This window comes from Penicillium hordei, assembly GCF_028827395.1.
Source record: "Penicillium hordei strain IBT 12815 chromosome Unknown utg000001l_segment0_segment0, whole genome shotgun sequence".
NCBI classification, from domain to species: Eukaryota; Fungi; Ascomycota; class Eurotiomycetes; order Eurotiales; family Aspergillaceae; genus Penicillium; species Penicillium hordei.
Window position 1 is genome coordinate 7,574,830 of NW_026623142.1, and position 12,231 is coordinate 7,587,060.

General features: G+C 49.0%; 7 protein-coding genes across 7 annotated transcripts; 2 read left to right on the plus strand and 5 right to left on the minus strand.

Annotated features, from left to right (window-relative positions):
• Window positions 1-22: 22 nt before the first annotated feature.
• On the plus strand, window positions 23-2,070 carry N7537_002864 (tyrosine--tRNA ligase MSY1; the record flags this gene model as incomplete). Its single annotated transcript, XM_056893922.1, has 4 exons — window positions 23-339; window positions 425-578; window positions 633-919; window positions 984-2,070. The coding sequence occupies 4 exons, from the start codon at window positions 23-25 to the stop codon at window positions 2,068-2,070; spliced, it is 1,845 nt and encodes a 614-aa protein (XP_056758917.1).
• A 305-nt stretch (window positions 2,071-2,375) lies between these two features.
• Window positions 2,376-6,269, plus strand: N7537_002865 (mismatch repair ATPase MSH6; the record flags this gene model as incomplete). Its single annotated transcript, XM_056893923.1, has 5 exons — window positions 2,376-2,705; window positions 2,771-2,818; window positions 2,874-3,051; window positions 3,107-5,517; window positions 5,571-6,269. 5 exons carry the CDS (start codon window positions 2,376-2,378, stop codon window positions 6,267-6,269), a joined length of 3,666 nt encoding a protein of 1,221 aa, XP_056758918.1.
• Window positions 6,270-6,753: 484 nt separating this feature from the next.
• N7537_002866 (uncharacterized protein) lies at window positions 6,754-7,137 on the minus strand (the record flags this gene model as incomplete). The annotated part of the gene is made up of 1 exon (XM_056893924.1): window positions 6,754-7,137. One exon carries the CDS (start codon window positions 7,135-7,137, stop codon window positions 6,754-6,756), a length of 384 nt encoding a protein of 127 aa, XP_056758919.1.
• Window positions 7,138-7,357: 220 nt separating this feature from the next.
• N7537_002867 (uncharacterized protein) lies at window positions 7,358-7,684 on the minus strand (the record flags this gene model as incomplete). The annotated part of the gene is made up of 1 exon (XM_056893925.1): window positions 7,358-7,684. One exon carries the CDS (start codon window positions 7,682-7,684, stop codon window positions 7,358-7,360), a length of 327 nt encoding a protein of 108 aa, XP_056758920.1.
• A 627-nt stretch (window positions 7,685-8,311) lies between these two features.
• On the minus strand, window positions 8,312-8,851 carry N7537_002868 (uncharacterized protein; the record flags this gene model as incomplete). The annotated part of the gene is made up of 2 exons (XM_056893926.1): window positions 8,312-8,686; window positions 8,750-8,851. 2 exons carry the CDS (start codon window positions 8,849-8,851, stop codon window positions 8,312-8,314), a joined length of 477 nt encoding a protein of 158 aa, XP_056758921.1.
• A 427-nt stretch (window positions 8,852-9,278) lies between these two features.
• Window positions 9,279-9,700, minus strand: N7537_002869 (uncharacterized protein; the record flags this gene model as incomplete). The annotated part of the gene is made up of 2 exons (XM_056893927.1): window positions 9,279-9,521; window positions 9,587-9,700. The coding sequence occupies 2 exons, from the start codon at window positions 9,698-9,700 to the stop codon at window positions 9,279-9,281; spliced, it is 357 nt and encodes a 118-aa protein (XP_056758922.1).
• Window positions 9,701-11,294: 1,594 nt separating this feature from the next.
• N7537_002870 (putative histone h1.3.) lies at window positions 11,295-12,068 on the minus strand (the record flags this gene model as incomplete). The annotated part of the gene is made up of 2 exons (XM_056893928.1): window positions 11,295-11,909; window positions 11,973-12,068. 2 exons carry the CDS (start codon window positions 12,066-12,068, stop codon window positions 11,295-11,297), a joined length of 711 nt encoding a protein of 236 aa, XP_056758923.1.
• Between the last annotated feature and the right edge of the window lie 163 nt (window positions 12,069-12,231).

Genomic DNA, 12,231 nt, shown 5'->3' on the forward strand with positions numbered 1-12,231 from the left:
TTCGCATTCTCAAACCGGTCCAATGCGGCCACAGTCGGCATCGCTCGGCCAAGCGCCGTACCGCAGCCTTCTCACCCCCCGTCGGATCCCGTGCGGAGCGCGCAGTTTTGCCGCAACAACAGCAATTCGGCTGCGCGGTGACGGAACTCGTCCAGTATTGTCCTCTTCGCAGTCTGGGACATGCTTCCAGCAGCAGAGATGGATTACACAAAAGTATATCCAGCGTATGAAAGACGGGGAAAAGGAGTGGGCTGGGTTTGCGAAAGAAATCAAGGCCGGCGACAGGAAGAACTTCGCGCAACACTTGGAGGAGCGAGGCTTGATTCATGATGTTGTCGGGTATGTGACTGGGATATAATGGATTGATAGCATTTGCCGCAGAAAACATTTGAATGGCTCGCTAATCGTTTCCTTTGGATTGCAGCGAACGGGACTTATTGCATAAGGTCTTCACGGAGAAGCGGGCTGGAATATATGTCGGAATTGACCCGACTGCCCCCTCAATGCACGTTGGACACATGCTTCCTTTTATGGTTCTGGCCTGGGGATACGTCTGGGGTTTACCTGTGACATTCCTAGTAAGTTTCCTGCAACTTCACGCCCAATTGAATACCCCAACTAACACCCTCTAGCTTGGCGGTGCTACTTCTAGAGTCGGCGATCCCAGTGGGCGCCTCAAGGGCCGAGATGCTGTTCATTCCTCAATCCGAAAAGCAAATATGGCTAGCATGCATATGCAGTTGAAGAAGTTGGGCTCTAGCATTGAGCAGTACGGCAGGAGACACGGACATGAGAGACGCCCGATGTGGAAGCGGGCATTGGAGAACAATAACACTTGGTGGAACTCGATGCCTTTCCTTGAAGTGTTGCGAGACCTTGGCGCTTTCATGCGACTTGGTCCCATGCTCGGCAGAGATACGTGAGTTATAAGCAGGTCCGACGGCGTTGTTGTCGCGGGTTTACTGACATTTTATGTTTACCAGTGTCAAGACACGATTGAACCAAGGCGATGGCATGTCATTTGCTGAGTTTTCCTACCCTATTCTCCAGGCTTGGGATTGGTGGACCCTGTTCCAAAAGGGCACCCAAATCCAAGTCGGAGGTGCCGACCAATATGGTAACATCCTGTTTGGCATGGAGGCTGTCAAGTCTATCAGCCGAAACACTGCCGACGAACAAGTCCGCAACCCATTAGAGTCAGAATTAGATCGGCCGATCGGTTTCACTACGCCGCTACTGACAACGGCGTCCGGCGAGAAGCTTGGAAAATCTGCTGGAAACGCTGTTTGGCTCGACAAGGACCTGACTTCTACATTCGAACTTTACCAGTACTTTGTGCGCACGCCTGATGATGTTGTCGAACAGTACCTCAAGCTGTTTACTTTTATCCCCTTGCCTGAAATCGCCACCATCATGGAGGAGCAGAACAAGGATCCATCTAAGCGCGTTGCGCAGCACAAGCTCGCCGTTGAGTTTGTCGAGCTTATTCATGGCAAGACCGAAGCTGATGCCGTAGCTCTCCAACACCGCCAGCTTTTCCGTCCCCGATCATCAACCGCAGAGCCCACCCCTCTTCCTAAGTCATCCACTCCTCAAACTGGTCACCCGCAATCTCCCACCGCTGGCTTCCAGACTCCTCAATCTGGGAACCCATATGCTCCTCAAACAAACTGGGCCAATATGGGCGATATTAAGGTCACCCTCCCCGAATCCCTTGTTTTCAACCAGCCGTTCAACAAAATTCTCTGGTCAGCCGGCCTTGTTTCATCCAAGAGCGAGGGCCACCGAGTCATCATCAACAATGGCGCCAAAGTTGGAAGCCGTCCTGGTGACAGTGGTCCCATGTCGGACCAATTGTCTTTCACGCCTATCCGGCCGTGGGAGGCAGACAAGACGAAGGAATTTGTCTTGAATGGTAATCTCCTGATGCTGAAGTTGGGCAAATGGAAGCTCAAGGCCGTTCACATTGTGACCGATGAAGAATACCGCGCACAAGGGCTGACGGCTCCTGGGTGGGAGACCGAAGAGATTGAGTCCACCGAGCCGACACAGCCGACTAAGTCGGACTAAAGTGCATGTCCACTAGATCTGTAATTCTACAATATCCAATCTGTACAATAGTATAAATATTATGTCGTCACCCCTCAAGACAAATAAAACCCAAGTAATAAGTACCCCGTAGCGAGGAAAGACAACGTCGGGGGTGTGTCGATCAGTTGATAGGTCGAGTCTCGGAGAGAGTGCTTTACGCGTCGACGCGACCCGCGCCTTATCTCCACCCTGTCCCCGATTCCCTTACAACTCCCCTAATCACCATGTTGAGTTGAGAGTATATTGCCATTTAGTCTGAATTGCTTTTATTCTATAAAAAAAATATGGCCAAACCATCGGCCTCATCTCCGTCCGCCGCGTCATCCCCCGCGCTCAAGCGCACAACTCCCAGCACCCAGAACATGCGAAGCCAGAAGTCAATTCTTGGTTTCTTCCAAAAGTCCTCGCCAGCGACTCCATCAAATAATCGGACGCGAGAACCCGCCTCGTCCCCCGCACAGAGAGCCTCCGAGAAGCATAGTGAGAGCGCTGTCAAGCCCACACCGAAGGAACAAAAGCGAAGCTTCTCAAGCTTTGCGCAGGATTTGAGTCCTGTACCAAGCAGCGATCTTCCATTGCCGGAGGAGGAAGAGGATAATGGCAGTGTTTTAAAGGTATATTAATCTGATATCTCCTGTTTGTTTGTTCCTTCACTCTGACTGAACTCTTCTCTCCTTAGACCACCAAAGAGGCGCAGCAGGATTCCACGATGTCGCCTTCGCGTCGGGTACGTGTAATACTTTATTGCTCAATTGATCTATTCCGCTGACTTGTTTGACCAGGGAAAAAAGAAGGTCAGCTACAAGGAGTCTGACTCCGAGGGCGAGGACGACGACGAGGTTATCTTCCGCCCTAACCGCAAGGACCGTGTCTCCGGCCGTGAAGCTAAGAGAAGACGAACTGAGCCGGAAAGTGAAGATGAGTTCAATGAGGCAGGAGATGGAGGATACTCGGATGATGGTATGGATTTCTGTTGCTAGTTGATTTTGCTGGCACACGACTAACCCGGATATAGAAATGGACGATTTTGTCGTTGCAGATGACTCCGATGAAGAGATAGCCGCATCTTCCAACAAGCGGAAACGACCATCCACACAATCGGCACGCAAGCCTACTTCCAAGTCTTCGTCCGTCCCTGCTCCTCCTCCACCCGTCGATGACATCGATCTCGATATCCCAGAGGGAGAAGGTTCAGCTGGAACCGCGAAGAAATGGGCGTTTGATCCGGAGAACACAGAACCTCGGAAAGAAAGAGCTGCCGTGGCGTCTTCCAAGACACCGTCCAGCGCGAAAAAAGAAAAGGCCCACATCAAGGAGCCTGAGCAGCGCTATTCGTGGCTTGCTAATCTCAAGGACATAGATGGCAACCCCAAAGGCCACCCTGACTACGATCCCCGAACTATCTACATCCCTCCGCTCGCATGGTCCAGATTCTCGCCTTTCGAGAAGCAATACTGGGAAATCAAGCAGAAATTCTGGGATACTGTGGTTTTCTTCAAGAAGGGCAAGTTCTATGAGCTCTATGAGAACGATGCCACCATTGGTCACCAACTTTTCGATCTCAAGCTCACGGACAGAGTGAACATGCGCATGGTTGGTGTTCCTGAGATGAGCTTAGATCACTGGGCGAACCAATTTGTGGCCAAGGGCTTCAAGATTGCCCGTGTGGACCAATCCGAATCCGCACTGGGTAAAGAAATGCGTGAGAGAGAGGGCAAGAAGCCCACCAAAGAAGACAAAATCATCAAGCGAGAGCTTGCATGTGTCCTTACTGCGGGTACACTGGTCGAGGGCTCCATGCTTCAGGATGATATGTCCACATACTGTGTTGCGATAAAGGAAGCGATTGTGGACGAGCATCCCGCGTTCGGCATTGCCTTTGTCGACACTGCTACAGGTCAATTCTTCTTGTCTGAGTTTGTGGACGATGTTGACATGACCAAATTCGAGACTTTTGTCGCGCAGACCCGTCCTCGGGAGTTGCTGCTGGAGAAATCTTGCGTTTCACAAAAGGCCATGCGCATTCTAAAAAATAACACCGCACCCACCACTATCTGGAATTTCATGAAGCCTGGTAAGGAGTTTTGGGAATCCGATATCACAATTCGCGAGCTCGAGGCAAGCGAGTACTTCGTCTCGGTGGACGATGACAATCTCACGGCCTGGCCTGAGACCCTGCGTCAAGCGCGCGAGAAAGAGTTACTGATGTGTGCATTCGGTGCTTTGGTTCAATATCTGCGAATGCTGAAGATTGAGCGGGACTTGATCACCATTGGCAACTTTACGTGGTACGATCCTATCAAGAAGGCTACAAGTCTTGTACTGGATGGCCAAACCCTGATCAACATGGAGATCTTCGCCAATTCTTTCGATGGCGGGTCTGAGGGCACTCTATTCCAGTTGCTCAACCGATGCATCACGCCCTTCGGCAAGCGCATGTTCAAGCAGTGGGTATGCCACCCATTAATCGATTCAAAGAAAATCAACGCAAGATTGGATGCAGTTGATTCACTCAACGCCGATCCCACTGCCCGGGACCAGTTTTCCTCCCAGTTGACAAAGATGCCGGATCTCGAACGACTGATTTCTCGTATCCACGCTGGCAACTGCAAAGCTCAAGACTTTGTACGTGTCTTGGAAGGATTCGAACAGATCGATTATATCATGGGTCTGCTCAAAGAAAGTGACACCGGCTCAGGCGATAGCATTATTGGTCAATTGACAACCGCGATGCCTGATCTTGCCTCTCTGCTGGGATACTGGAAGACCGCATTCGATCGTCCAAAGGCTAAGGAGAGTGGAATTCTTGTTCCAGAGTCCGGTGTCGAAGAAGACTTCGATAACTCCCAAGAGATCATTGAGCAACTCCACCGGGACCTCGACACCATGCTGAAGAAAGCTCGCCGGGATTTGGGGTCGTCTGCTATCTGCTACCGGGATAACGGCAAGGAAATCTACCAACTCGAGGTTCCAATCAAGGTGAAAAACATTCCAAAGGATTGGAACCAGATGTCTGCGACCAAGCAGGTCAAGCGGTACTACTTCCCCGAGCTTCGTAGCCTCATTCGCAAGTTGCAAGAGGCCCAAGAAACTCATAGTCAGATCGTTAAGGAAGTTGCTGGACGCTTCCACGCCCGGTTCGATGAGCATTACAGCACATGGCTGGCGGCTGTTAGAATTGTATCGCAACTCGACTGCCTAATCAGTCTGGCTAAGGCTTCTAGTGCCATCGGCCATCCGAGTTGCCGACCTGTGTTTGTGGAGGATGAGCGAAGTGTCTTGGAGTTTGAAGAGCTCCGTCACCCTTGTCTTCTTTCATCTGTCGAGGACTTTATTCCCAATGATATCCAGCTTGGTGGCAAACATGCTAGCATTGACTTGCTGACCGGTGCTAATGCTGCCGGAAAGTCCACAGTTCTCCGAATGGTGTGTTCACCTGCTCCTCCCCTTTGCTTTAATCATTTTACTAACAAGTATAGACCTGTGTTGCTGTGATCATGGCCCAAATCGGTTGCTACCTTCCCTGCCAGTCAGCCCGACTGACCCCAGTCGACCGTATCATGTCTCGACTCGGTGCAAACGACAACATCTTCGCCGCCCAGTCAACATTCTTCGTGGAGCTGTCCGAGACAAAGAAGATTCTTTCCGAGGCTACCCCACGCTCACTCGTTATTCTTGACGAACTCGGCCGTGGAACTAGCTCTTACGACGGTGTCGCCGTGGCCCAAGCCGTGCTTCATCACATCGCTACCCATATCGGAGCCTTGGGCTTCTTTGCCACCCACTACCACTCGCTTGCTGCGGAGTTCGAAAACCATCCCGAGATCGCACCCAAGCGCATGGCTATCCATGTCGACGACGTCGAGCGCCGTATCACATTCCTGTACAAGCTTGAGAAGGGTGTCGCAGAAGGTAGTTTCGGTATGCATTGCGCATCCATGTGCGGGATTCCAAATAAGGTCATCGAATGTGCGGAGAATGCTGCCAAACAGTGGGAGCACACTAGCAGGCTTAAGGAGAGTCTGGAGCGTCGTAAGGGCGGTGGCTACGTCGGTCTGGGCTGGTGGAGTGATGTGGCCTGGGCCTTGCGTGACACTGTCACAGAGGAAGACTCGAATTCAGGCGATGTCTCGGATCGTGGCTTGGATGTCTTGATGAAGGCAATTGAGGCGCTTTAGTGTTTGAGATATCTGTTCGGTGGTATTTCGTTCTTTTTTCCGTTCATCATAATGTGGGTCTATGATCTTTGTGTCTTTCATTTCAACTGGCCGTTCGTGTCAGATTTCATTCTGTTTTTTTTATTTTATATCTTGGTTCAAAGGGCGTCTTTGGATCTGTTCGGTTATCTAGTCTCCTATTCCTATTACTATGTATTCATCTCCTTAGCAAAACATGTTTTTCATTTCAAATCAACCTAAAATCCATCATTGAATCCAACTATCAAACTCGGTGACCAATGCCATTGCTTCTTCGGTTTTGGTTTCTCAGATTTCTTTTCTTTCTTGTCCTTCGAATCTGCCAGCTGAACAAAACACAACAAAACAGAACCATTGCCACCAACACGCAGTCGAACAACCCAGCAATTTGATCATAATCCATACCTGCATGTATATTCCCTCTTCTTCTTCTTCTAGCAAACACGATACCTCCAATCAATCAACATCAGACATGAGTTTCGTCGAGCTCCTCGGGTTTCTCGTTCTCATGCATGGAGTCAGCCCTTTCATCATGCTTTTCTTTCGTGGTCTTCGCGGTGCGGCCACTTATCTTTGGTGCATCCCCTTCTAGAGGAAGACCATTCATAGCTCCCCCAACGACATCTTTATCCGGTGACTCAGCGAGTTCATTGATCTCATCAAGCTCCTTGTGATTCACAGTCTGGGATCTGGCCTTGACCGAAGCGGACTTGGTATATGCTCGAGCAGGTCGGCGTTCGACTTCCTCCATGTCACTATCGTTGCACGAAGTATCAGCCAGTTCACCGAGGTCTCCAAGTCGCTTGCACTTAGCTCTGCCATGGCTTGTGCGGGAAGAAGCAGCGCTCATGTCTTCGCCGGGTCACTCATCGGCACTTTCTTCTTTGGAGTCATCCTGGTCCGCGTATTGGTTTCTGCCACGCTTCACACCCGGTTGCGCTCGATGTTCTGGTAGCTTGCGCGGGAGGGTACGGGCTTGATGCCTGCATATAAAGGACTGTCTCTTCCCTTCTCACTCCATGACTTGGAGAGTGCTTGTTGTGTCTGTTGCGTTTCGTAGCTTTTTGTTTCTAGTTCCGGCGTTGGGTCTTGCTTGCAGGGTTGAAGTTCACCAGAGAAGACTCGTCGCCTTCGACCTCGCTGTCCTCGATATTCTCACTTGGGCTGTCCAGAGACATGCGCTTGCCTACTCCCTTGCGTTTGGTATAGTCTTTGCGCTTAGCGTTCTGGCGACGGTCCTTTGATCGAGCTTCGTCGATCTCTGACTCAGAAGACTCCGCTGTGCTTCTTCCATCAGACTCGTTGGGCAATTTCTTGTGTTTTGGGAGATTTTTTGGTTGGTCATCGAGGGCCGTTTTGAGAACATCAGGGAATGGCTGTTGTGCTAGAGTCGCCATGATCAGTGAATTAGCAGCACATAACCTGAGTAGGTTTCGCTTGTCGTTTCTGAATCTATTTCGAGCACATGCGGGTTTTACACTTGCAAGACGTGCCAGTTTATTGCTGTCAATTTTCTGAAGGCTGTTTAGCAGGTACAAGTTAACATTCAGAGTATGTAGGTAACAACCTGTGTGGCATAGCAAAAGTCTGCAAGAGCTAGGAACTTGACATCACACCCTGACAGACCCGTCCATGCAGGGTTCAGGACTCTAGAGTGATAAAACATGATGTGTTCATGATAGCCTTATTCCTTGTTAACTGGACGAACAAGAACCAAACCGGGAAATACAGAAGAAGGGAGTGTGTAGAAGGAATATGGAGGATAAAGGGAAAGCAAGGGCAATTTATACCACAAGTTCACACTAGACAACGTCTACGCACATTTACATTTGCCGGTGACTATATCAAGTTGTGCAATGGGTTTTCATTGTTGGGCAAACATCCGTGGCCATTCCATATGAGAGGGCGAACTAGGTACACTTGATAAACACTCTTTCTGTCATGTACCTCCGGTCAAATCAATTTCTTAGTTATCTCAGATCCCATAGAAAGTCCAGGAGAAACTGCATTGACGACAAGACCACTTAGTCAATAGGCTCCGGCTTGATTTTGATATGGGCATCGGTATCGGCCTTGACCTTCACCAGACTGTCGGTGCTCTCTCCCGATTCAACCACAATCTCAACTTTCACAGTATCCTTGGTATCCTCTTCAGATTCAGCCTCGGTCTTGATGTCATGTTTGGGCTCAAGCTGCGGGTCAACAGCTTTGTCCCGACGCTTCTTCGCGCGGCTGTTGGCTGGAGACTTTCCCTTGGCATTCGAGTTGGTCTGGTCGTCGTCTAGGTTGTCCAGCTGATCCTCAAACATCTTTTCCAGCTTGCGCTTAATGGAGGGAAACCGGCTGCCTGCTGATTTTCTCTTCATATTGCTCAGCTTTCCGAGTTTTTCGGTATCAAGCTAAATTGTAGACACGGTCAGTTTGAGTCATGGTTCGGAGGCTGGTACAGAGAGTGTGCGTACTTTTCCACCCATGCACAGGACACTGGCCATAATGAGCTTTATTTCACCGGCTGTGAAATCACCCAAAATCCCAGACTTTTTGGGAGATGGGGTGGTCGACATCGTGTCAGTTGATATCCTATGTGACAGTGTGTTTGTCAATGGATGGGCTCGTTCTTTTTGATGAAGTGTGGGTTTATTGGGGTGTGCAAAGGCACTGGATATGGGTTGTAGTAAATGATGTTACAGAGCACGATCTGTTGTGTGAAGAGCAAACAAAGTTACGTGCACTTTGTGGAAATAAGAAACTGTTGTATGGGACTCGAAGACTACCATCTACATTATGTCCCTTGAGCTAGCCTAATATTAGAATTTCTTTTATCGTTTGAATCATGGATCTTCAGATTCTGTGTGATGCACTGCAAATGAAGCCGTACCTGATGATTGAGCTTCAACACAACATGTAGGGTCCTTAGAACATCAATCCTAGGTTAAATCTGCAAAGTTGACCAGTGGAATTGATCTAACCACTGAAAGATCTCATTCCATCCTAATGCTCAGTATCCTCAGCGTGTGCAGCCTCCACAGCCCCATCAGAATTCTCATTATCGCCCTCATGCTCCTCGGCTTCTTCAACTTCTTCGAGTTCCTCGGGTTCCTCAGCTTCCTTGATAACCGCGCGGGCGCCCCTGTTCTCCTCCCATCTCTCAAGGCATCGTCGACCCTTGGTGAAGACAGTTCTAGCAGAGGAAGGCGTAACGTTGCAAAGCTCCCCAAGCTTCTTCCAGTCAACCTGCCAAGAAGACTCGCCATGAGCTCAAATATCGCGGAGATTAACAAACACACTCTTCCACTTACCTTGGGCTTTTCCATGCATAGATATCCCATCAGAAGGTGCTCTGTCTGGCTTGGAGTGAGTCCTACGGACTTCGCCGGGTCAGAGGTCTTCTCTTGTTTCTGTAAGTGAGACATGGTTGTTGTTTGTGATGTTAGATAGTGATAGAAGGCTGAATAGGAGATTGTAGAAGCGAGTCTTGTAGATATTAAATTCAGAAAGGCAGATGACTGTTGATGGGGAAGGAATCGAGGAAGGGGACCTGAGAAGTCAGTGTATAAATAGCATCCTACTTGGGAACCGATGCACATGAACAATTCACGTTCCAAACAGCCACCACAATGCATCATGTTGACAAAACCAACACTTCTAGCTCGTTGGCATCAGATAAGCCCATTTCCTGTCCTCTCAATCGATTCTATACTTCTAAATGGGTTAATCCCCCAGTGGGCGAATCTCGCCGTAGTGAGTCTTGTCGTATCTAATCTGTAGCGCTTAGAAAACTGCTTTCCATGAAATCTAGAGCCAATATCTAGTACAAGCAGTTTGTTCCATTCGTCAGTCACCCACAAGTATTACTTTATATCAGCCTACAGGAGGTACGAGGGACTATTTGCTCTGTAGCCTGTGTTCCCTCTACAAATTGTACTTAATTCGACCTACTCACTCCAAAGATCGTATAAGATCCCAGCCTCTGTTGACCTTGTTCCCGGTCTGTCTATAGGGAAGCAATTGCCGGTCCTCCATAAAGCAGTTTACAGGTACTATAAAGCGATACACCTTCTGTAAGGTTCTGAGCGTATTCCTGGCTAACACATACGAAATTATCATGTCTTACTTCCAAGTTACCTCCAGAGCATCAAAATTCTTAATATATCCTCGATACTACGTAACATCCTACCTTCATTCGTATTTGATTATTAGTATTTAGATGCGAAATAGAGTCTTAATTCAATGCATATCGTGGGTTGGGGTGGCCTGTAATCGGCTAGCTTCGGTAGGTACATCCTTGTATGTAGGGTTAGATACTGATATCAATAAATCGACACCTCAGGAACCCCTTTGCAGCCGGCCGTTTGTAGGATCATAGGTAGCCCCATGCTGTATACTTAACCCGCTAGTATATACAACTAATGTCCAACCTAACTAACGCTTAAGTAACGTCTAAGCCAAGTGCCTACATAACATCCAAATAACGTTAAAGTCACGTCCAATCAGATAGTCAGTCACAACCCGAACTATGTATGATACACGTTTTAAACCTAGCGGTACACAACAGCCACTCTCCTACCACACAAGACCTGTATTATAGCTTGTTTAGACTCTACTCAGATATGCTACGACCCTTACGAACGTCTAACCTAAGTAATATCTAACTGACGTCCGATTAATGTCCAAATAACGTCCAAGAAACGTCCAAGTGACGCAACATTCAGGGGCCCTCCGCGGGTCAACGGTTGACTGCATATGCATGTTATCCCAGATATACTTAAAATGTTAGATACGTAGTTAGAGCAGCAAACACAATATCCATTGTTTTTCATTTGAATGCTTTATCACTGGTTTGAGATGAAACCCAGTAGATACTTTTTTTTTTTTTGTTATTAAGAGCATTCACAATTCCCCTTGATAGCATCCCCATATTCTTCTCATAACCATGTGAAAATCTGGTAAAAAGTACGAGTTCTCAAATCCGTTCTACCTCGTGCCTGAGTGTTCATAAGCTGAGAATTAATTCTTGTGCTGGTCGTTCTCCTGGGCCTTTTCCTGCTTGTAGGCGCCGTCGTCGTCAGCGGACAGTGGGGACTCAGGAAGTTGCAGGTTCACAGCCAGTTCAAGCTCGGCGTTGATGTCCTCATCGGCCTTGACGTTTGCCTGCTCTTTCTCGGTCTGAAGCTTGATTGCATCAGCGGTAGTGGCGGGCTCAGTGAGAGACTCAGCAGCAGCGGTTTCAGTGACAGGCTCAGCGGCGGCAACAGCAGCCTTGCGGGTAGTATCCTCAGCGAGGTTGGCGGCGAAATCGAAATCAGCAGAGAGAGGACTAAACTCGAGCTTGACGGAGACATCCTGGTCGTCGGTTCCCTCGGACTTAATAGCGGCCTTATCGTCCTTGGTGGCCTTGGCCGACTTGGGGGTCTTGGGAGACTTGAGAGTGCGAGGCGCCTTCGTATTGGCCTTTCCGCGCTTGGAAGAAGTATCCTCGGGCGACATGGTGGCACTGGCACCATCCGCATTAGCATTGTCATCGGCGTACAGCTTGTCTAGCTTGCGCTTCGCATTGCGAAAGAGCGTATGAGCAGACGAGGCCTTGAGGCCAGCATTCGAAGCAAGCTTGTCGTAGTCGATCTTTATGGTCCCATATTTTAGCAACGTAATTACACTGTGAGAACTTGGGACCGGATAACATACCTTATCATTCTTCAGGCAGACATTGGCCAGGACCAAAAGCCTGGTCTCAGTGGCGGAAATGCCGGGAAACAGGGTCGGCTTCGCCGGAGAAGACATTTCGGATCAGGTTGGTGGGATTGGATAGAAATTTGGTGGTTAAGGTCGAGTTTCAAACTGATTTTGAACTTCAAGTAACGGATGTACGAGGAAGAAGAAGGAGATTCCACGGCAGGTGGAAATAGTAAATGAAATAGCAAGCGGCGTCGATCTGAAACGGGTT